This window comes from Balaenoptera physalus (assembly GCF_965194825.1).
Source record: "Balaenoptera physalus genome assembly, chromosome: 14".
NCBI lineage: Eukaryota > Metazoa > Chordata > Mammalia > Artiodactyla > Balaenopteridae > Balaenoptera > Balaenoptera physalus.
The window spans coordinates 59,083,358-59,108,560 of record NC_138893.1 but is presented as its reverse complement, the minus strand read 5'-3'; the positions used below and the strand labels follow the sequence as shown (position 1 = coordinate 59,108,560).

The 25,203-nt window shown below is 37.8% G+C and overlaps 1 protein-coding gene across 2 annotated transcripts in view; it reads right to left on the bottom strand.

The window, feature by feature from the left end:
• Positions 1-25,203, bottom strand: part of HTR7 (5-hydroxytryptamine receptor 7) — a 680,316-nt gene that overhangs the window by 302,706 nt on the left and 352,407 nt on the right. The window contains exon 3 of one of the 2 annotated variants that reach the window (XM_082423804.1): positions 7,029-7,123. The exons of the other annotated variant lie outside the window; for it this stretch is intronic. Coding sequence (XP_082279930.1) covers positions 7,093-7,123 — 31 coding nt within the window. The 3' untranslated portion in view covers positions 7,029-7,092. The remainder of the gene's footprint in view (positions 1-7,028; positions 7,124-25,203) is intronic. 2 annotated transcript variants of the gene reach the window in all.

Genomic DNA, 25,203 nt, shown 5'->3' with positions numbered 1-25,203 from the left:
CCTTCAGTCCAAGAGTCAAATTAATAGTGAGGTGGCTGAGAAGTAGAACAAATAATTCTTATATTGGTAACCACTGAAGTCTCTGCATCTCTAAATTCTAAATTAGAAATTTCAGTTATGCTTCAATCAGTCAAGCTGACCAGATTTTTCCTGGACTTTTGCTATAGACTATAAATTGCTTAGTTTTTCAACCATTGTTAAATGAATTGGCACTAGAATGACTTCAACCTAAGTAATCACTAACAATTTCTATATAAGTATTAAATCTTTGTTTTCTGGCTTAATTCCTTCTTTTTCTGGTTTTCATCACTTTGGAGGTCATGATTTTGAAGACTGGCCATTATATTTCTGCATATTTTATGCAACTAATCATAATGCAAAGATAGACTGTGATCCACTTAAGATATTTTGGTCTATTTGACCCTTATATCACCTCATAATTAAACAAATCCTTTATTTAAGGCTATTATTTTCTTAAATGATATGATCTTCTTTTCTAAATGCAAATAAGCAACAGGCACTTAAAAATCTTCAATATTTTTAGAATCCTGCTGAAAAAAAGCAGGTTGAAGTAATTACTTTGATGTTATTTTTTCACCCAGTCTTGTATCTCCATTACTACCACTGCACTCCCTGACACACACGTGTGCATGTGAACATGCTTGTGCCTGCATGTTGAGCGCACATGCACACACATGTATGCACACACAGTTAAACAGTTCCATTCAAAGAAATTTGAAGATTTTGCCAGGAACCCATTTAAGGTCATACAGGATTTGGGCCTGGGCTTTTAAATTAGGCTAAATCACAAACCAACAGTCAGTGAAAATTAAGAATTAGTCCTCACAGATCCAGTCCTATGAATTTTCTTGGCCCTTTTCCCTTTTTTTGTTTAACCTCACTCGATTCCAATGAAAGCTGGCTCTGAATGTCTTCGGCTTCGCTCCCCACGTGGTAAGAAGCCCATTTGTCTGTTTCTGAATTTCAGTGCTCCCCAAGATATTGTTGTTTATCTGCCAGCCTTTCCATATCTAGCCATTCCGTTACCACCAAAAGCTGCTTTCCCAAGCCCCCCATGTCAGAGCCTGTGCCAGTCTTGTCTAATTTGAAGAAAGGAGACAGGAGGATCAAAGGGAGAAGACAACAGTGCTACCAAGTAAAGAATGATAGTTTGTCAAATCTTTTATTCCCAAGGCACACTGCATTCCTCCAGAAGTTTAGATGAGGTAACTGCGTGGAAGTCTTTAAACTATACCACGATCATGGGTTGCTGATTATCACTGGAGAAAATTCCCCTGGGACGAGGGCTGCCACAGGCACTGCATTTCAACCACTCTTCAGGGACTCATCTTCCCTGAGAAAGCAAGTAAAGGAAAAATGTTGCTCATGTTCAGCTAACATGTCTATTTAAGAGGCAGTCAAATGCAGTAATGTCATTTTCCATGAGTCAAAAAATATTCATTAAAACTGCTGATTTACAAACATTCCATGGCAACATTAGAGTATTTGGGGAAAAAAAATGACAATGTTTTAAAAATGATATTATGGTGCTACTAGGGAGAAGCTTCTCCTTTGACGACATACCTAAATGGCCCAGATTTAATTCTGAAGCTAAGCATCTGACTTATATTGCAAAACTACTCACCTACAGATACGATCAAAATTGAAAGTGACTTAGGTTACCAAAAGAAAGTGTCTTTAACTATAAGGCTTACCTTGACAGGACTGCCATGGGCCACTAATTCAAGCACTTGAGACTAATTTATTTGGCTTTAGAATTCTTATCTGTTAAAATGAAAATAGACCTGGTTTTATAGCGTAATAAGTCAGATTTAATCAGTAATATCTTAAAGTGAATTAATTTATCAGGCCTTTTCTTAAATACACAAAAGCTTTGTATGACTGAAGTCTCTTATAATTCTGTCACAAAGAGTAAAAATAAAGAGAGGTGCAAAACACTGCAAGGGAAGGCCATGCATGGCAGATCCCTATAGAAGGGTCAGAGAAAAACAAAACAAAATTAAACAATAAGGATGAAGACTTCTGCTTCCTTAAAGATGGAGTAGACATTTTTTCCTAGTCCTCCAACTAAGTACAGCTAAAAATGATTGACCTTATATGTAAAACAAATGTAAGAAGACTCTGAATGGTAAAGTGAAGAAAGCAAACTGGCTAGGGGCTTATGGAATGACATAGTTTTGAGTTCCCAGGGGTTTTCTTTTTGACTCACATATCCCAAACTGGATGCTAGAGAAGCCAGTAACCAGGAAATGGCACTGGGAAGATACAAAAAAAGCCCCAAGGAAATAAGAGTCCTGGTCCTTTCTAGTCAAAGGACCAGGAAAGGAACAGCTTACCAAGATATAAAATTTTTAGCCAGTAAATGTTCCAGCCCAGTCAAACACTACAGAAAAAAGCAGTAGATCTCTCATCAGAAACTGTGGAGGCCAGAAGTAGCACAGGATTATGCAAGTGCTGAAAGAAAAGAACTGTCAATCCAGAATTCTATAACCAGTGAAAATATCCTTCATAAATGAAGGGGAAAATCAAGATATTCTCAGATGAAGGGAAAATAAGAGAATTTGTCACCAGCAGATCTACCCTAAAAAGAATGGCTAAGAAAATTCTCTAAACAGAAAGAAATAATAAAATAAGGAATTGCAGAACATCAGGAAGGAGGAAAGTACAATGAATAGAACAAAAATATAGAAAAATAATAATAGACTTTCTTCTCTTGAGTTTTCTAAATTATGTTTGTTCGTTGAAGCAGAATTAATATCACTAGCAAGTGGTTCTCCATGTATATATAAGAAATATTTAAGACAATTATTTTACAACTGTGAAGGGTAAATGGATGTAAAGGGGGGGAGATTTTTACACATCATTCAGACTGGTAAAATGTTAACACCAGTAGACTGTGGTAAGTTATGTGTGTGTAACTTAATACCTAGATCAACTACTAAAAAAGCTACACAAAGAGATACACTCAAAAACACTTCAAATAAATCAAATGGGAATCTAAAAATGGTCAAATAAACAACAGTGAAGAAGAGAAAGAGAAGAGAAATATGAAAAGGAGAGAGCCTACCAAAAAATAGCATTTCTAAAACATCAATAATTACATTAAAAGTAATGGTCTAAATATACCAATTAAAAAATAGAGATTGGCAGTTGGTTAAAAAGAACAACTACAACTACAAGAGAAAACATGGCCTAACTATATGCTTTCTATAAGAAACTCACCTTAAATATAAAAATATAGAGGCTGAAATTTTAAAAGATGGAAAGATATACCTTGCAAACACTAGTTAAAAAAAAAAAAGCAGGGATAGTTATATTAATATCAGACAAAAGGAAAGAAATTTACCAAGGACAGAGAGGGATATTATATAATGATGAAAGGATAAATTCACTAAGAAGACACAGTAATCCTAAATTTGTATGCACCAAATAAGAGATTTTCAAAACATGTAAAGTAAAAAATGATAGAACTAAAAGAAAAAAGAGAGAAATCCATAGATACAGTTGGAGACCCCAACATCCTTCTCTCAACTAGTGATGAAAAAACTAGACAGAGAATCATCAGAGGTATAGAAAAAATTCAATAATATCATCAACCTATAGGAGCTAATCAACATTTATAGAATGCTCCATGCAACAACAGCAGATCATATAGGCACACCTTGGAGATATTACAGGTTCGATTTCATACCACTACAAAAAAAAAAAAAAAAGTGAATATTGCAATAAAGCAAGTCACACAAAATTTTTGTTTTCCCAGTGCATATAAAAATTATGTTTACTCTATCTTGCAGTCTATTAAGTGTGCAATGGCATTATGTTTAAAAATAAAACAATGTACATACCTTCATTTAAAAATATTTTATTGCTAAAAAATCACCATAGCTTTCAGTGAGTTGTAGTAGTAACATCAAAGATCACTGATCTCAGATCACCTTAACAAATACAGTAATGAAAAGTATGAAACATTGTGAGAATTACTAAAATGTGACACAGAGACACAAAGTGAGCAAATGCTTTTGGAATGTGCCAAGACTTGCTCAATGCAGGATTGCCACAAACCTTTCATTTGTAGAAAACGCAATATCTGTAATGGGCAATAAAGTGAAGTGTGCTTAAACAAGGTATGTCGAACTTTCTATTCAAGTGTTCAGGGAACGTAGTCCAAGATAGACCATATCCTGAGCCATAAAACAAACCACGACAAATTTAAAAGAATTAAAATCGTACTGTGTTCTGACCACAGTGGAATCAAAGTAAAATGCAATAACTGAAAGATAACCAGAAAATCTCCAATTATTCAAGCATTTGGAAATAAAACAACACTTCTAAATAATGGGTCAAAGAGGAAATCTTAAGATATCTGTATAAACACGCAATGAAAATGAGAATACAGCGTATCAAAACAGCCAAACAACACTCAGAGAGAAAATTATGGCAATAAATGCTCATATTAGAAAAAAATTAAAGGTCTCAAATCAATATTCTAAGCTCCTAACTCAAGAAATTAGAAAAAAAGAACAGAATAAACCCAACACAAGAAAAAAGGAATGAAATAAAGAATGGAAATAAATACAAACGGATATAGAAAAACAGAGAAAATTAATGGGATGGAGGGGAAGGTGGTTCTTTGAAGAACAAAATTGATCAGCCTCTAGTAATACTGGCAAAGAAAAAAAGAGTAAAGAAACAAACTACTAGTCCCAGGAATGAAACAGGCTATATCACTACAGACCCTATAGACATCAAAAGGATAATATGGGAATACCATGAATAACTCTACACAGATAAATTTGACAATTAGATGAAATGTACCAATTTCTCAGAGTATAAACTGTTCAAAACTATGAAATTCATATGAAATATATAACACTAAAAATATATTACACAGATCATCTGAATTTGTAATTTGAAACTTCCTCCAAAAAAGAAATCGCCGGAGCCAGATGGTTTTGCTGAAGAATTCGACCAAATGTTTAAAGAGGAATTAACGCTGATTCTATGAAATTCTTCCAGAAAATTAGAGAAAAGGGGATACTTTCTAACTTCTTCCATGAAATAGGCATTCCCCTGGCATTAAACAAGAACAAAAAAAGAAAACCACAGAGTAATATCCTACATGGAGATAGATGCACAATTTGTTACAAGATATTAACAAATAGAGTTCAGTAATATATAAAAAATGATCAAATGGGGTTTAGAATAGGGAAGCAAGTCTCATTCAATATTTGAAAATCAATCAATATAATCCACCATATTAACAGGCTAAAAACAAAAAATCACATGATCATATTAATTGATACAGAAAAAGTATTTGATAAAAGTCAACACCTGGTCATGATAAAAACTATAAAAACTCTCAGAAATCCAGGAATAGGAGGGAACACCTCAACTTAATAAATAACAGAAAAAGCTTCAGGTTATTACCTTTGCTTCTTCTGAGTAACCTGCTATAGGGTTAATAGCAGGGTTCCAATGACATCCTCCTTAAACTTCAGACACCAGTCACAAGTTCAGGTTGTCACCTGTACTTCTGAGTGACTGGCTATGAATCAGAAGTTCGATAAATTTGCTAGAATGGCTTACAGAACTCAGAGAAACATTTTACTTACTAGATCACTGGTTTACCATAAAAGGATATAACTCAGGAACAGCCAGATGGAAGAGTTACATAGGGGAAGGGTGCAGAGCTTCCATGCTCTCTCCTAGTGCACAACTCCCCCTAGTCTCCGCATGTTCACCAACCTGGAAGCTCTCCAAATCCTGTCTTCTTGGGTTTTTAATGGGAGCTTCATTACATGGTCATGATTGATTAAATCATTGGCCATTTGTGATTGATTCAACCTCCAATCCCTCTCCTCTCCCAGGAGATTGGTGGCAGCCTCTCATTTAAGAGCGAGATGTTAAAAAGCTGACTGGATGAAAGAATTGGTGAATTGGCAAGCCACATTATGAATGAGGAGCTCTGGATTCAGCAGTTTTGTTGGATGTAGTTCCTGCATCTCCCAAGGGTTAGAACCTTTGCTCTCAGTTTGGTCAGTTTCTCCAAAGATACATTTCAGTCTTTTGCCCTGAGGTCAGAAGCTTGGCTGCTAGTGTTCTGGGAGTCCAATGAGGTCTGGGTGTGGGGACAGGGTATCTCACCTTTCAGTATGGTTTTCATTCAATCCCCTTGTTTTCATATGGTGCCTCACTTTCCCCCTGCACTCCCAACTGTATCTGCTGTTCCCAATAACATAGTGTGTAGCATTTCCACAGAGTAAACACCCTTTTCCCCCCAGTGGAGATGGGGAGGGTAACTGTCTTGGGGTGGACGGAGAACTTCTAAATAAATGGATAAACTCTTAGAAACATACAACATACTAAGACTAAATCATGAAGAAATAGAAAACCTTAACAGACCAATAACAAACAAGGAGTTTGAATCAGTAATCAAACATCTCCCAACAAAGCAAAGTCTAGGACCAGATGGTTTCACTGATGAATTCTTCTAAACGCTTAAAGAATTAATGCCATTCCTTCTCAAATGCTTTCAAAAGTTGAAGAAAAGAGAATACTTCCAAACTCATTTTACAAGGTCACCATTACCTTGATACCAAAGCCAGAAAAAGACTTTACAAGTAAAGAAAACTGCAGGTCACAATCTCTGATGAACATAGACACAGAAATCCTCAACAAAATACTAGCAAACTGAATTCAACCACATATTAAAATGATCATAAGAAAACGTGTACATTGCATCAGGATGTGGGAATCACCAACCCTGAAGATAATTTCCAGGTTTTTTTTAAGTTTATAAAGCCAAGCAAACTGTAAATTCTACTTCTTGAATATGTTAACTGAAGAATTTTTTAAATGTTCAGCACATCTTACAGTAGAGAATACTCAACAGATGCTGAGACATAAATGAGAAAAACAAAAAGATACAGACCTTTTAATAGAGTGAGAAGACATTTTTACAGCTTTTCACAGATAAGGAAACAAGCAGCCCCAGAGCTCTGACTCACCTCCATTGAGACAGCTGGTTATTGGCCAAGCTGAAGCTAAAGCATGTGCTTCTTAGCTCTTATTCTAGACTTCTTTCCATTCTACCACTTTGAGCCTACAAAAATAGAGAAAAGTAACAGAAGAACATACTAGCAAACCGAATCCAACAATGCAATAAAAGGATCATACACCATGATCAAGTGGGATTTATCCCAGGAATGCAAGGTTTCTTCAATATATGCAAATTAATCAATGTGATACATCATATTAACAAACTGAAAAATAAAAACCATACGATCAACTCAATAGACGTAGAAAAAGCTTCTGACAAAACTCAACACCCATTTATGATAAAAACCTTCCAGAAAGTGGGCATAGAGGGTACCTACCTCAACATAATAAAGGCCATATATGACAAACCCACAGCAAACATCATTCTCAATGGTGAAAAATGGAAAGCATTTCCTCTAAGATCAGGAACAAAACAAGGATGTCCACTCTCACCACTTTTATTCAACATAGTTTTGGAAGTCCTAGCCATGGCAATCAGAGAAGAAAAAGAGATAAAAGGAATCCAAATTGGAAAAGAAGAACTAAAACTGTCACTGTTTGTGGATGATATGATAGTATACATAGAAAAATCCTAAAAATACTACCAGAAAACTACTAGAGCTCAATGAATTTGATAAAGTTTCAGGATACAAAATTAATACATAGAAATCTCTTGCATTCCTATACACTAACAACAAAAGGTCAGAAAGAGAAATTAAGGAAACAATCCCATTTACAATCCCATCAAAAAGAATAAAATACCTAGGAATAAACCTACCTAGGGAGGCAAAAGACCTGTACTCAAAAAACTATAAGATACTGATGAAAGAAATCAAAGATGACACAAATAAATGGAGAGACATACCATGTTCTTACACTGGAAGAATCAATATTGTGAAAATGACTATACTACCCAAAGCAATCTACAGATTCAATCCAATCTCTATCAAATTACCAATGGCATTTTTCACAGAATTAGAACACAAATTTTACAATTTGTATGGAGACACAAAAGACCCCAAATATCCAAAGCAATCTTAAGAAAAACAGAGCTGGAGAATCAGGCTCCCTGACTTCACTATACTACAAAGCTACAGTCATCAGAACAGTATGGTACTGGCACAAAAACAGAAATATAGATCAAGGGAACAGAATACAAAGTCCAGAGATAAACCCAAGCACCTATGGTCACCTAATCTATGACAAAGGAGGGAAGAATATACAATGGAGAAAAGACAGTCTCTTCAATAAGTGGTGTTGGGAAAACTGGACAGCTACATGTAAAAGAATGAAATTAGAACACTCTCTAACCCCATACACAAAAATAAACTCAAAATGGATTAAAGACCTAAATGTAAGAACAGACACTATAAAACTCTTAGAGGAAAATATAGGCAGAACACTCTCTGACATAAATCGCAGCAAGATCTTTTTTGATCCACCTCCTGGAGTAATGAAAATTAAAAAAAAATAAATGGGACATAATTAAACTTAAAAGCTTTTGCACAGCAAAAGAAACCATAAACAAAATGAAAAAACAACCCACAGAATGGGAGAAAATATTTGCAAACAAAATGAACAACAGGGGATTAATCTCCAAAATATACAAACAGCTCATGCAGCTCAATATCAAAAACACAAACAACCCAATCAAAAAATGGGCAGAAGACCTAAATAGACATTTCTCCAAAGCAGATATACAGAGGGCCAAAAAGCACATGAAAAGATGCTCAACATCACTAATTATTAGAGAAATGCATATCAAAACTGTAATGAGGTATCACCTCACACCAGTCAGAATGGCCATCATCAAAAATATCTACAAACAACAAATGCTGGAGAGGGTGTGGAGAAAAGGCAACCCTCTTGCACTGTTGGTGGGAATGTAAATTGATACAGCCACCATGGAGAACAGTATGGAGGTTCCTTAAAAACTTAAAAATAAAACTACCATATGACCCAGCAATCCCACTCCTGGGCATATATCCAGAGAAAACCATAATTTGAAAAGATACATGCACCCCAATGTTCATTGCAGCACTATTTACAGTAGCCAAGACATGGAAGCAACCTAAATGTCCATCAACAGAGGAATGGATAAAGAAGATGTGGTACATATATACAATGGAATATTACTTAGCTATAAAAAAGAATGAAATAATGCCATTTGTAGCAACATGGATGGACCTACAGATTGTCATATTGAGTGAAGTAAGTCAGACAGAGAAAGACACATATTATATGATATCACTTATATGTGGAATCTTAAAAATATGGTCCAAATGAACTTATTTACAAAACAGAAATAGAGTCACAGATGTAGAAAACAAACTTATGGTTACCAGGAGGAAAAGTGGGGGCAGGGAGGGATAAATAGGGAGATTGGGATTGACACATACACACTACTATATATAAAATAGCTAACTAATAAGGACCTACTATATAGCACAGGGAACTCTTCTCAATACTCTAATAACCTATATTGGAAAAGAATCTAAAAAAGAGTGGATATATACATGTATAACTGATTGGTCTCTCAGTTGGTCTCTCAAATTGTGTGTGTACAGCACAAGATAAGACAACATTGTAAATCAACTATACTCCAAAATTTAAAAAAAACAAAACATAGAAACACAGAATATAGATATGCCCTAGACGGTATTCTTTTTTTTTTTTTAAGTGCTCTTAACATATTTTTTTAAATAAATGTATTTATTTTATTTATTTTTATTTTTGGCTGCATTGGGTCTTCGCTGCTGTGCGTGGGCTTTCTCCGGTTGCAGAGAGCGGGGGCTACTCTTCGTGGCAGTGTGTAGGCTTCTCACTGAGGTGGCTTCTCTTGTTGCGGAGCACAGGCTCTAGGTGAGCGGGCTTCAGTAGTTGTGGCACACGGGCTCAGTAGTTGTGGCGCACGGGCTTAGTTGCTCTGCGGCTCGTGGGGGTCTTCCCTGACCATGGCTCGAACCCATGTCCCCTGCATTGGCAGGCGGATTCTTAACCACTGCGCCACCAGGGAAGCCCCTAGACGTTAGTCTATAAGCTAAAAATCAAGGCTTTCTTCAAGATACGCCCAGAACTAGTCCAAGTACACTGCCTGAAAGACGTGACTAGAAAGGAAGTCAAGGAAGAAGGGAGATGCAAATCATGCTAGGCATTAATTCTTTAAAATAACAGCAAAATATTAATTGTGGAAGAGGGAAGGACAGTTGTATACACTCTCCTGACTTGGGGGAAAAGAAGAAAAATGTGAAAGGTCTAGTTCATTATTTATTCATTCATTCAATAAAGATTTCTTCATAGCTACTATGTGGTATTGCAGAGCTGAGTCCTGGAAACATGATGGTAAACACAAAAGACATGTTCCTATCCTCCAAGAGCTTACAATCCAATAAAGGAGACACATGTTTAGCCTAGTAATAGCAAAATTGCAAGAACTATCTTAAAGAAAGTCGAGTGGATCGGGAGAAACTTCCCCAAGGAGTGATAGTAGAAGATCTGCTCAAGGGAGCGGTATTCATCTGAATCAAAGGGCTGAGTTAAGAGCCACGCAAGGAAGAGGAAAAGAGTATCTCAGATGAGGAAATCCCTCTGTTACCATCTCTCTTGACTTCTCTACAGACCCAACAGAATCGGTGCGTCCTCCTTCTTGGACTGACTGACATCACCAGCCACCTCTTTTCAATCCTCTATGCAGGCTTAGCCTCTACTCAACATTTAAATGTTGCTCAGCCCCGCAGCCCTCCTCTCTGTCTACATTCTCTCACTTGGTGATTTATGCAGATCGCTAGTTTATTTCCAGGCCTGGTCTCACCACTGAGCTACAAACCAATGTGTCCAAACTCCTATTTCAAATCTCTGCCTGCTGTTCATTGGACATTTCAAACGTTACACGGCTTGCCTGGGGTTGCCCTCCACCTTTCTTCCATCTTCTCTGTTGAGTATACAAGCTCTACTGGCACACACTAACATTAGCAAATGGGGCCAAGGTTGGTAAGGAGAGAAAGGAAGAAGTATTTAAGCTAAGACACAAGGATGACTAGTATTTGGCTGTGCACAAAAGGAGAAAAACAATACTCCAAGCCAACGCTGATCTCTATTTTTACCTTATTTGGTCTCTTAACAATTATCCCATAAGGCACAGGTGATTTTTATTTTATTCTTTATTCTTTTATATGTAGCCCAAATTTTTACAAAAGAATAAACTATGTCCATACTCAGTAATCACGTAATCTTTTAAAAGAAAGATTTATGAACCTGGATCACTAGGAGAACATCACTAGTGATGCCAGTGAAGGCTCCCAGTATAGGGATTCGTTTTTAGAGACTGGACTTCATTTTTCACGTTTCCTTCCCTCCATCTAGCCTGATGAGTATAGCAATGAAATCCTGCAGCAATTTGAATGAGTCACCACAAAAGCAAAAACAACAAGAAGGTTTTCTAACTTTTAAAAATTCCTAGTTATACATGTATGTGGAACCTAGAAAAATGGTACAGATGAACCGGGTTGCAGGGCAGAAGTTGAGACACAGATGTAGAGAACAAACATATGGACACCAAGGGGGGAAAACTGCGGTGGGGTGGAGATGGTGGTGTGCTGAATTGGGCGATTGGGATTGACATGTATACAGTGATGTGTATAAAATCGATGACTGATTAAAAAAAAAAATTCGTAGTTATATGGCCTTGCCTTCCAGTCAAAAGAATTCATTTTTTAACCAAGCCACATCTCTCATTGACAGCTATTTGTTGTAAATACAAAAGACAGTAATGAAAAGAGTGAATAGTTCAATTCTCAGACTGATTTATAATGACAGTTTTCTGATACAGGGGGAATGAAAAATTGAGCAGATTCTGTGAGGTGAAAATTCCCAATTATGTTGTTTTCTTGTATTAATTAAACAGGTGCTAGGTAGTTTTCAGAGTAGCACTCTGAGACCTCTATTGTGCAGAATTTCTTACAGTTGTTAAGTTCTATCCTCTTCTCAAGGAAAGTAATAATACAAATCTTGATTGAGCCTCTATAAGGTACAAAATACAACTCTACTTGGACTCCCTTGAGGAGTCACAGACTAATCTTGAGGCACCTCACCTGTTTCACCAAATTTTCATTTGTTAAGAAAAATAATGTGCTTCAGAGGGCCTCCAATATTTATCAAATATACTACTGGCAAAATTATTTCAAAATCTTAGCCCAATCTACCACTACCATCTTATTCCGTCATTCCCAAAAGAAAAATACTTTTACCGGGAATCATGTGCATAAAAGAAATGGTCCATATTTTTAGCCTAGTATTTGTGGTCTCCCAGAAACTGGACAATCTCATCCATGCCCATGGCTTAAACTAATCTAAGTTTGTGACTTCAAAACCTGCAGCTCTTGACAAAAGTTCACTTCTTAACTCCAGAATCTAAGAGCTAATCAATTTATCTTCTTAGTTATCTTGCTGATGCCTCAAAATCACCATGGTGAAAACAGAACTTGTTATCCTGAATGAAACCATTCTCTCATTTACATCCTCTGCTTCTCTGAATGAGAATCTAATACCTCAAACCAGAAGCCAAGAAATTACCCTGGAGTCTTTCTTTTTTCCTTACCCTTCATATTCAGTTCATCAGCAAGTTCTTTGAATTCTTCTACCTAAATACAGCTAGAATCCTTCTTGCCTCTCCATTACCAACTCTGCTGCCTCACTTCAGGCCCTCATCCTATCTCATCTGAACAATTTATACAGCTTTACAAGTAGCTGTTTTTCTTCTACGTGTCCAGCCTTCCCATCAGACAGTCATACTGTCATGGGAGTCTGCACTCCATACTGTCATGGGATTTATCTAATTCATGACTCTGATCACATCACTACCATTGTCAACATTCGTAATGACTCCTCATCACTACAGAATATTATCTAAACTCCTTCACGTGGCTTACAAGACCTTTTTTGACCTGACTTCCTGCCTCCTCTCTCACCAGTCTTTTTTTTTTTTTTTCCTAATTTCTTTATTGGAGTATAATTGCTTTACAATGTTGTGTTAGTTTCTGCTTTATAACAAGGTGAATCAGCTATACACATATATATATCCCCCTATCTCCTCCCTCTTGCGTCTCCCTCCCACCCTCCCTATCCCAGCCCTCTAGGTGGTCACAAAGCACCGAGCTGATCTCCCTGTGCTATGTGGCTGCTTCCCACTAGCTATCTATTTTACATTTGGTAGTGTATATATGTCCATGCCACTCTCTCACTTCATCCCAGCTTACCCTTCCCCCTCCTCGTGACCTCAAGTCCTATATGACCCTAAACACTTTGTTTTCCAGTTCTTAGAAAATGCCTTTGCTCACTCTTATCTCCAGGTCTGTGCACACCTGGGTTGTTCTTTGCACAGAATCCTGACCCCTTCTTGTCCATCCATAAAACTATCACTTATAATTTAAGTCTTAAACTCAATATCCGCTCTATAAATTTTTCTTGACTCCTGATATCTTAGAATCTCCTTTCCCTCTACACATTGAATATATTTAAAATACATAATTGTCCCTTCAAAATATTTTTTTCTGTATTTATCTATCTTCTATTAGGTTATACCTTCTTTGAAGTTAAGATTTTTGTTTATACAACTTTGCACCTTCATCACTGTGTTAGACAGAGTCAGAGGCAGTATTCTGAAGAAACTGACTCAAATGAATGTATACATGCCAATATGGGTGAGGCTGACTTGGAAAAAAAAAAAGAGTTATTTTTACTTCAACAGCTTTTCAACACTACCACCTATTATGCCAATAGCCTAAGTTGCTTTGGAAATTTGATGTCTGAATCTTGTCTCTTGGATAAATTCCTTAAAGGCAGTTTTGTGACGTTTCCTGTAAAAACGAGCAGGGTTAGAGTGGGAAGAACAGATGTGGAATGCAAAGATGGATTCTCCTTTGATCACCTTTAGAGTCCCTTTCAGTCTGTCATGTGTGGGTCTCTGTCAAGTACCAATGCAGATGTGTGTTATTATTGATGAGTTATTTCAGACCATTTATCAGGCACACAGCTCGACTGGATTTCCTAAACATTATGAGGAAAGTAAGAACTGAGTGAGGAAAATGACATGAAGCAAATCTTCATCCTCTTGTGAAGGTAAGAACCAACCCAGGGTTTACAATGCATCAGCTTACAAAATTGGAATGCTCTTTTTTTCTGTCTTTACACTGGAGATTTGCCCACTGCAGACCTAGTTCAGCCTCGGAAGAGAGGACAGTGCCAAAGGACTGGAAATAGGAAATGTGCCCAACACAGAGAGGCTTCCAAACTCATTTGAACAAGACCAAAAATGAAAATATAAAATGACATAGAATCAAGGAGAAAGTGGCCCATACCCTTTGTTTCATCAGGCCAGAGGGGTCATAATTTATTTGTTCAACTTCCACATTTTTTTTCTAAGATGTCACATGTAGCATCAGATACTGTTAGTGTTAGAAGAGATCTTAGACACCATGCAGCTGGGTGCTTCTCAAATGGTGAGCCCCAGTGCCTTTGGATCCTGATGTGACACCTCAGGGACCAAACTGGGGAGAACAAGATCCAGCTTCCCTGCCTTGCTTCAACTCAAGCAGCAATCCTCTTCTCTGTTTCATTTGTTTGTTTAATAATGAAATTCCACAGAATGTAAATTGGTGCAGCCACCATGGAAAACAGTACAGAGGGTCCACAAAAAACTAAATATAGAGTTGCCATATGATCCAGCAATCCCACTCCTGGGCATATATCCTGATAAAACTATAATTCAAAAAGATACATGCACTCCTATGTTCATAGCAGCACTATTCACACTGGCCAAGACATGGCAACAACTTAAATGTCCATTGACAGATAAATGGATAAAGATGTGGTACATATATACAATGGAATACTACTCAGCCATAAAAAAAGAATGAAATAATGCCATTTGCAGCATTACAGATGGACCTAGAGGTTACCATACTAAATGAAGTAAGTCAGATAAAGACAAATGCCATCTGTTATCACTTATATGTGGAATCTAAAGTATGACACAAATGAATTTATCCGTGAAACAGAAACAGACTCACAGACATAGAGAACAGACTTATGGTTGCCAAGGGGGAGGGGTGGTGGGGGAGGGGTGGATTGAGAGTTAGGGATTAGTAGATGCAAACTATTACATATAGAATGGATGGACAACAAGGTCCTACTGTATAGCACAGTATACAGTATACTATATTCAATATCCTGTGATAAACCATAATGGAAAAAATATGAAAGAGTATATATATATAACTGAATCACTTTACTGTACAGCAGAAATTAACACAACGTTGTAAATCAACTATACTTCAGCAAAATAAATTTTTAAAAATGGAATCCCACACAAGGTTTCAGTTGGTAGGAATAAAAGAATTCTGTTTAAAAGTTTAAAATACTCTGATTTACACCAACTCCCTTGATTGACTGATTGATTAACATCTTTATTGGAGTATAATTGCTTTACAATGTTGTGTTAGCTTCTGCTGTACAACAAAGTGAATCAGCTATATGTATACATATATCCCCATACTCCCTTGATTTATAGATGAGGAATCTGAGGTTCAGAAAGGTTAAGTGATTGATCAAGTTAGTAATAGATGACTAGGACCTGCTCAGATTTTCTAATGTCCATTAACATGGAGGTAGTATCCCTGGACATGAGTTTTAGAGCCCAGGTACCTGAATTCATACCCTGTCACTGTCACCTGACTTTGGGCAAGAAACTTGTCCTTTCTGGGCATCAGTCCTCATCTGAAAAGTGGGGTTCATATTGGTACATGCCTCACACAATTGTTTTGAGGAGTAAATGTGTTAACATACAGAAAGCGTCTGGTACTCCAGCCTCCATCTTTAACCGTTTTCATTTATAAGGACACTGGTGATTACATTGAGTTCACTGAGATAATTTAGTATAATCTATCTCAGTATTCTAAACTTAATCACATGTGCAAAGGCCCTTTTACCATGTATGGTGATATATTCACAGATTCTGGGGATTTGAACATGGACATATTTGGGGAACCATTATTCTGTGTATCATAGGCAAGTATGCAAAAATATGCATAATATGCAAAACGGCTTTGTATAAGAGAAGAGGGAATGATGTGCACTGCATATGTCTTACCTAAAGTCAATCATACTTTTAAAAAATACTAGACTAGCCAAACTAATACAACCCAGACCTGACTTGGTGTTAGGTGGCTGGTTTGGGATCCCTGCCCTACGACGTTCCACTGTTTGGTTAGACCAGGTCTACATGATATAAAGCAAGGAAAGATGGTGACTGCCTGAGTCTGTGCTATGTAAGAACCCTGGATAATTCAAGATATTTTTCTCATAATGAAACAAAATGATGAATTTCCATCCAAATTCATGCAATCTGCTTCCTATAAGCTTTAAATACCTGGTTGTGGGAAATGACCCATTTTTATCTCCCTCTGTTGACTATTTCAAATCAAACTCTTTAGCAGCCAATAACAACAGGCATCATACCAACAGGTGTTTCATCCTACACTCGTATTTATGTCTCTTTTTTAGCCTTTACACCTGGTTGACTTGGAGATCCTCCAGGGATGGCATCTGTTATCACCATCTCCCTTGAAATCCAGGTCCATGGTGTTGATCTGCAAATGTTGATGAAAACCCAAAATGTACTTGTCTCCTGGCTTTGCCACCATATGCCAAACCAAATTACATTTTACAGTTGGCAGTGAAAGAAATGAAGAAATAGTCAAAGACATCTTCCTTGGCACCACTGGGGAGGTAAAATATAAAACCTTCCTCCTTATCTCCTTTACCACGTCTGATTGTTATAATAATTGCTAACATAGGAAGTGGCTTTTTAAAATGAGCACTAGAGGCTCCTTCTCCTGAACCCATATCCCAGTTGCTAAAATGAAGGTTTGTTTTCAAGCATGAGAAACAAGAGAGTGTCCCTGAGGTGATGACATTGAAGGAAGGGTGAGCAAGAAATAACACGTAGGGAGAAGAGAGATGAAAGTAAGAAAAATAGAAGTTGAAGTTATCATCTATTCATATGTATGACTGAGCGGGCATGTGGGAAAACAACTAGTGGATGATTATTAAAAGTCTTAGATAAAAGAAGGAAAAGGCTTGTCTTAGTCCCTTTCTGGTTACTAACTAGGTGAAAGAGTGCTAAAGGTAAGAGTCTAGAGCCCGTGGAGGCATTACTTTACTGAACTTTAGTTTATGAGTCATTATTTATCCAATAGATGGAAAGAAACAATTCTTGTCATATGTCATGTTTTAGAAAGGAAGCAAACTCCTAACCATTGAGTCTCACACTCCAATGAATCAGTTCTTTTGCCACTAAAGCTACATCAGTATGGACACTAAGACCAAGTGGAGAAGACACTGGTATAAATGAAGGTTAGGCAGTTTTTAAACTTAGATCGTGTATACATTTGCTACTGTTGTTGTAACAAGCTACCACAAACCTAGTGGTATGAAACAACACAAATGTATTATCTTATATTTCTGGAGGTCAGAGGTCTGAAATGAGTTTTATGAGCCCAAAATCAAAATATGGGTGAGGCTGCATTCCTTCTGGAGACTCTAAGGGAGAATCTGTTTTCTTGCTTTTCCTTCTAGAGATCACCTGCATTCCTTCACTGTGGCTCCTTCCCCTGTCTTCAAAGTGCATTGTTACTCCAATCTCTGCTTCTGTTATCATATCTCCTTTTTATAACCTGGACCCTCTTGTCTCCATTAAGACCCTTGTGATTACATTGGGGACACCAGATAATGCAGGATAATCTCCCTATCGCAAGATCCTTAATTTAATCACATCTGCAAAGTCTCTTTTCCCAGGTGAGGTGACATGCTCACAAGTTCTGAGGATTAGAATGTAGATATCTTTTGGGGCACCATTATTCAGTCTAGAACTGACAAATTTGTCAATAAAGGCTTTATTCCAGAAGCTATAAACCCAAAATCCACAGAAGGCAGGTAGATAACAAATGAATGAAACAGACCAAAAATGGTAAAAGGGAGGTGAACTGGAAAATGAATAGAATTCTAAAGCTTTCAAAATGTTTAAAACCATATGTAATTACTGAGTGGGTGAAACAAAACATGTCTCTGGTTCCTGCCTGCCTATTTGCAACCATTGTTTTAAACCAAATATTTACTCTGTTCTCCAAGAGCCTCTTTTGCCCAAACAAGAGAGACCCCTTCTGTTAAAATAGCCACGTGTACTCTACAGCCAATTCCACACTGATATGAATATATAAAAGGCTAAAATACAAGAATATGTTGAAAAGAAGAATGAGGTTAGAACCTGTGTTAGCTGAGACCCACTGAGGACTAATTGGAAGAAATAGGCCAGGAAGGAAGCTGACGATTGCAGGAAATAATGGGATATATAAAAAAGATGGTGACCCTGTTCCCAGCAGGCTCAGAAGAGTTCTCTGGCTGGGAGGCAGAGAGCCTGCTAAGTAATCTGCAAGGATTGATGGCCCATAAGTTTGAAAGTAGCATTGTAGCACTATGACATTATAGCACAAGTTCCAAGGATACAGGCAAAGAGTAGCAATGCTGTGTTTCTGCTGGACTTTATCTTAGAGGGTTTCTGCCAACTCCTGAGGTTTGGTGTGTGTTTTAAGGGCACAGGGGAGCGAAGTATGGTACATAACTTTGTGAAGATGTGTTGAGTATTTGACCATGGTAAGAACTTAATTCATCATCTCTTATGGAATTCCAAGTTACAGACACTCTGAAGTCTGCACCAAAATCAGAATATATGTCAAAGTTTTATATAGGTTTAGATCAAAGATCATCAAGAAATAATCCTGGGAGATTCAGTTCCCATGTTCAGATACGCAGCATTTAATAGATGTAATGTATACCAGGGAGGAACAAGTTGGTCAAGGAAGACAACTGCGGCAGCTCACACATAAGGGGGGCAGCAGAATTCAATTAGAATTCATATGGGGAGGGCAACACGTCCTTTTATTTAAAAACCAAAGTAAGCAAACAAACAAGTACATGGACTTTTGGTTATGAAAGGGAAGGTCCTATGCTTGTCTAGAAAGAAGAAGTTGAGACAAAGAAAGATAAACTTACTTGCACACAAAATATAACAGAAATGTAAGTGTGTGTGAGAAAGACGGAAGAAAGAGGAGAGTGACATGCAAAAAGACAAAGATGCAGAGAGACAAAGATGCAGAGAGACAAAGACTGAGAAACTGCTTTAGTGAATGATTTGTATTCAGTAGGGGTGAAATTTTAACTTAGCTTTCTCTGTTGTTCTATGCCACTGCCTTCTGACAAGTTTTGTCAATCATTTTCTTGCCTCTGGATGAAATCTCAAAAACATAAAATAGCTTTTCTTGTCACTCTCACATATAAGTAAATAGTCTTAATATAAAAGCCCTGTTTAGTCTGACCTAATATCAAAGCCTATTTTCCTGCGTGAGTCCAATCTACTTCCCTACCATCTTGCATCTTGGGCTGATTGAGGCTCGGAGAGTTGCAGTGGGGGAGGGGAGCTGGACCAACTTCTGCACTTTGCCCTTGTTCTTATTTTTCTTTTTCCCACTAGACAGTCTCTGGTTTTTCCAGGGCTCCAGAGGAGATAGATGAGGATGAAAAGATTTACTTGACTGGTATGGTTGCCCTTGACATTGGTGACCACTGAGAGAGCAGCCCCTTTCCTCCCTTTCCTCTCTCATTCGTGGTCTCTCACTGGAACTCATGTGGAATCTTCAGAAACCTCAATTACTGTGCACTTCTCACCTGCTGTTCCCTTGTCACAGGAGATACCACCTCTAGCTGGTTGCTCATGACCCTCCCCACAGCTCTAGTATCCAGTGCTTTATCCCACGGATATCCCCCATCATGGGGTCCCCATACCCACCAGGAGATCCTTCAGGGCAGGATCTTTCAAGATGGCCCATTTTCAGCTCCTACATCAATTTACATCTTGTCCACGTCTAGACAAGCAGACCATCTTGAATGCAGCCCTGTGTCTTTGCTCTCCTGCTACAAATAGTTCCCCTTAAGCTCTTTCCTTTACAATATTTAGGTATAAATCAGGTTCCTAAATATCAGCAGACACAGGTCAAGCTCTCCGGGTGGTAATCTAAAGCATCCCTCAGGAGATATGAGGCCAGAGTTAAACACCCCTCTACTCATCTCTTCTATACCTTCCTGCAGTTACCCACAATCTTAGCATGCCCTGTACAGATGATCTGGCAGCTATTGTTCTCAGCCTTTGGAATCCCTTCTAGAACCCCTAGATAGAGGGAAAAGCCACAGTTAATATCCTGTTAGAGAGATAGCATGAACCTGGATATCTCTCTCTCTCTCTCTCTCTACCCATCTCTGTCTCTCTCTCTCTAGATATACATATCTAGGTAGTGGTTAGTTAGCTGAGAAATAAGGAATTGGAGCCCTAGAATTCAAGGAAGAAAGGTGAAGGTAGAGCAGGAGTTTCTTGCAACAGAACAACGGACAGGTACTACGAGAGAGCACTGATTAATAACGGTGGGGAGGCAAGAAACTTTTAGAAGAGTGATGATTGGTATTTGATTTTTAGTTGTTTGTGGATCTGGGCAGAAATGCCCTCCACTATCCCTAAATCTTCAGGGCAATTCTGTTACCCTATTAGCATAGAATTAGTATGGCACTGCTTTGGATAACAAAGGAGAGGAGTTTTCATTTCCACTTAGAAGAGAAGGGATAAGACAGAATTGGAGCAGGCAACGTCCATGGTGAAGTGAAGGTAGGAAGTTCGCAGTGATCCAAAGCAGGAAATCATACATAATTCTAGGCCAGAGTTAGCCTCTCTTCTTGGGAACCTGCAGAAATACTGAGAGTCTTGGACTTCTCTTGGTTATTTAAGTTGGAAGCTTGAATTATTTCATGTGAATGTCAAATAAATTACCTTCAAAAGGCTGGATAGCTTGGAGGTATTCAGGGTACATATGACTAATGTAGTATTCCCTATCTTTTAAACTTTCTAATGTAAATTTGAGGTAAGAATGTTTAATCAAACTCCAAAATCTTTCACAATTTTGAATAATAGAAATACAGCAATAGGGCTTCCCTGGTGGCGCAGTGGTTGAGAATCTGCCTGCCAATGCAGGGGACACGGGTTCGAGTCCTGGTCTGGGAAGATCCCACATGCCGCAGAGCTACTAGGCCCGTGAGCCACAACTACTGAGCCTGCGCGTCTGGAGCATGTGCTCCGCAACAAGAGAGGCCGCGATAGTGAGAGGCCCGTGCACCGCGATGAAGAGTGGCTCCCACTTGCCACAACTAGAGAAAGCCCTTGCACAGAAACGAAGACCCAACACAGCCATAAATAGATTAAAAAAAAAAAAAAAAAAGAAAAGAAATACAGCAATAGAGAAACACTCCAAGGACATAAATACCTGAAATAACCCAAGCATGAGCTATGCACCTACTAACACAAATCTTACCTACTTCACCAACAGTGGGAGAGTTTCGAGGATTAGACTTGGCAATTGTTCCTCCTCTTTTGAGCCTCTATAATTTTAGTGATTTATTCTATGACCTCTCACTTCCATTGCCTCCAAGTTTCCTAATTCAGATCACATGCTTCCAGTCTCACTTTGAGGACGAGAAAGCAATTAAGATCAGACAGAAGTAGAGGACAGGAAAATAACTGGTTTTCCCAGGACTCCAGAAGTCTCGAGTGGAGGTCTTGCTATGGACTAAAGGGCAGTATACAAAGATGAGTTTGCTGCTTGTCCTGCTTTGCCATGTGAGGGCCAGCCATGCTTGGCTGAGCTGCAGGGGTTTCTCCCTGTCTGCCAAGGTTTTCTACCTCCTGATATTCCAGGCCCTTGTAGGTCGACTCATTAAAACCACAGGAGAATAGCTCACAACACTCAGGCTCACCCAAGGCTGATTTGTAAACCAGAAAATCACTTTGCTAATTCACAGTGATTCAGATTCAGCTACCATTTGTTTCAAGTATGCTATGTGTCAAACACTGAGCTTGAGGCCTTCCTACCCATGATTTCATTTAATCCTCCTGTCAATGGTCAGTAGATGACCCCAGAGGGAAGCAATTTAGAAAAATGAATTAAGTTTAAAGAGTCTCTTGGAAGTACGATATCAAAGCACAGAGAACTAGATGATCTGTGGAATTAATCTTGAAATAGAAGGATGCTCTTGAATCTTTGCTGTTATAAATTCCTGCTTATGAAGCCAGTCTCAGTAAGGAAACCCAGACTCTGCCCCATTGGCAGTGCTGGACCCTCACTGACCAAAGCTTTCTCCTACTCTTTTCAGCATTTCCTGCTGACATTTTTTGTCTCCCTACAATATCTTATTCCCGCACAATCAGAGTACCTCTGTAGAAGGCATCTAGGCACAGATACACAGATAATAGAGTATCCCCCATCTCCTAAATAGCTGCAAACTCTTTCTTGAGTCTGACTTATCTCACTTTCCACCATAGCAGACTTGGCAATGTGCCTCCAGAGTAAATCTCTAGAGCCTTTCTACTCCTATGCTGCGAGTGTAGAAGGTCCTCCGTGTCCTCTCTATGGCTCTAGGCATGGCATGAAGGAGTGGGAGGGAGGAGGAACAGAGATAGAAGAGACTCAAACTTTTAAGGTTGTAATCATGTAAAAGAACTGTCTCATGTATAGAAGTCTGGTATTTTTAATTAATTAGTTTATTTAAGCATTTATGCAGTGCCATGCTCTTGGTACACAGAGATGAATAAGTCACTCTACTCTCAAAGAACTTATTGTCCAGTGGGGAACATAAACTCATAAAGAAATAATTTCAATGCAGTGAGCTAAAGGTTAATTGAAGTATAAACATGGTACCACCAGAGAACTGAGGTTTGGAAAATTGTGTCTATATGGTCAGGGAAGGGCTCACAGCTAAGGTGACATCTGAGCAGTTTTAAATGGAGAACAGAAATTCATTGGACAGGAAGAAGGGCTGTGGAGGAGGGTGTGAGAGGAATGTTTAGGGGAGGGCATTTCAAGGAGAAGGAACAGAGCCATAAGACAGCATAGGAGTTTTGAGAAATGATATGGGATACTTGGTATGCCTACAGCAATTTATATGAGTGGAAATGAGACTGAGAGTTAGGCAGGGTCAAGTCAAAATTGACTCCTATTGTTAAGATTTTAAGTTTGAATTGCATTCAGTAGCCACTATGTATAAAATTGAAGCAACGTAATGTCAAGAACATATTTGTGTTTTTAAAAGGCAGATTTAATAGCATTATGATTTGTGGAAGTTATTGTTTGGTAACTCCTAAGTAAAATTAATATATGAATGATGATATTTTGTTTTAGGGAAGTATATTATTCTAACCCAGTGTTTCATAATTTTTTATAATATTGTAAATAATTACTTTGCAATGTATTTTTTCCCCTTATTGTAGTATTTCCTGATACATTAACAACCTAGAATATAGTATATAGCTCTGGTGTGGTGAGAAAAGGGCTGAATCTGGAGTCAGTAAACTTGGCTCTGAGACCCTATTCTTCCTCTTTCTATTATTATCATTATTATCATGATTATCATTTATTATTATCTGGCTGCACCAAATAATACCCACGACCTGTGGGATTTTAGTTCCCCAACCAGGGATCGAACCCGGGCCCTTGGAAGTGAGAGCACCAAGTCCTAACCACTGGACCGTTAAGGAATTCCCTCTTCCTCTTTCTAGCTGTGTAACCTCACACACTTAACTGCTCTGAGACTCAATTTCCTCATTAGTGAAATGAAGATATCGATACCCACCTTTTGGGTTGTTGCAAGGATTCAATTACAAACAAGTAACATAGCCCTTGGACCTAAAAGGTCCCCCAGGACTCATCCCTAGGGTTTCCAATTCATGAAATCTAGGATGCATTTAGATGATATTTAACAGACACTGCTGATCCTAAACTGGCAAACTTACATTTCTGCCTTTCTTTTCTGAATGATAGCATTGAGGCTCAGAGAATGGAAACTAGTGGTAGAGCTAAAACTAAAGTCTGGACCCTAAAATTTCACTTTTATAATTCAGAAATGGTCCTCTGGGATGGCTTCATCAACAGCAAGTCAAAACCTCATTCAAAATTAAAACTTATATGAAAGTGAATTAATACATATGGAAAGAGATTATATTCCTTGATACAAATGTGATTGGTTTGCTATTTAAGAGAAACTCTGATGGTTAGAAGATAACATGTATTCTAAATTCTTCCCCTCTGAATGAAAAAAATTAGATCTCTTCCTTACTCACCACAAACTATACTGTAAGCTGATAACCAGTTCTGGTGTCATCCACTGATCAAAGATTGATTTACCGGAAATTAAGGAAGAATCTTGACTGAATAATAATCTCATTAAAGAGAAATATATGCATTCCTATCTTAACCCATATGTACTTAAAAAAAAATGTACTTTTTGATTGAGTTTTCAGTAGCAAGACTCTAGATAAAGCTATCAAATATAAGTAGAAAAAAAGAAAAACTTTTTGAACAAGTGAACAGAACCTTGTTTATCAAAAACAGACTTGGTGTTTTTTAATTGATTAGAATGCCAAGATTAAATTGAATAGAATAAGTGAGTCTAAATAAAACCATTCAGGTGGAAAGGGGAAATTTCTTTGATAGAACTATAATAAAAATTCAAAGTAAAAAGTCCCATTTCAGAGAAAATGTTAGGTTAGATTATCAAACTGATCCCTTTGCTGAAGAAAATCTAAAAATACTGGGTAAAATGTACTTTTTTAAAACTCCTCAAGAGTACAGAACAGTTGAGAAGATAGCATTAGCAGTTCAAATACTAAGGAAAATCATGAAATCCTAAGTGTAAGTGGAGCACTCAAGCTGCTTTTGTTCCTACAGCATTTACCAAATTTGGCAAAATTAAACTCCAGATTCAACAATGTTATACAGTAAAAAAAAGAAAGAAATCAAACCTAGAGCTTTCCCATGGTAAAGAGACTAGTAGGAGACCCACTTAATATTAAGATGGAAACTCAGAGAAGTAACATCCCAGGTAAAGATGAACCAGAATAGATATGTGCCCTAGTCGTGAAAAGACACTCAACATCACGAATTATTAGAGAAATGTCAATCAAAACTACTATAAGGTACCACCTCACACCAGTCAGAA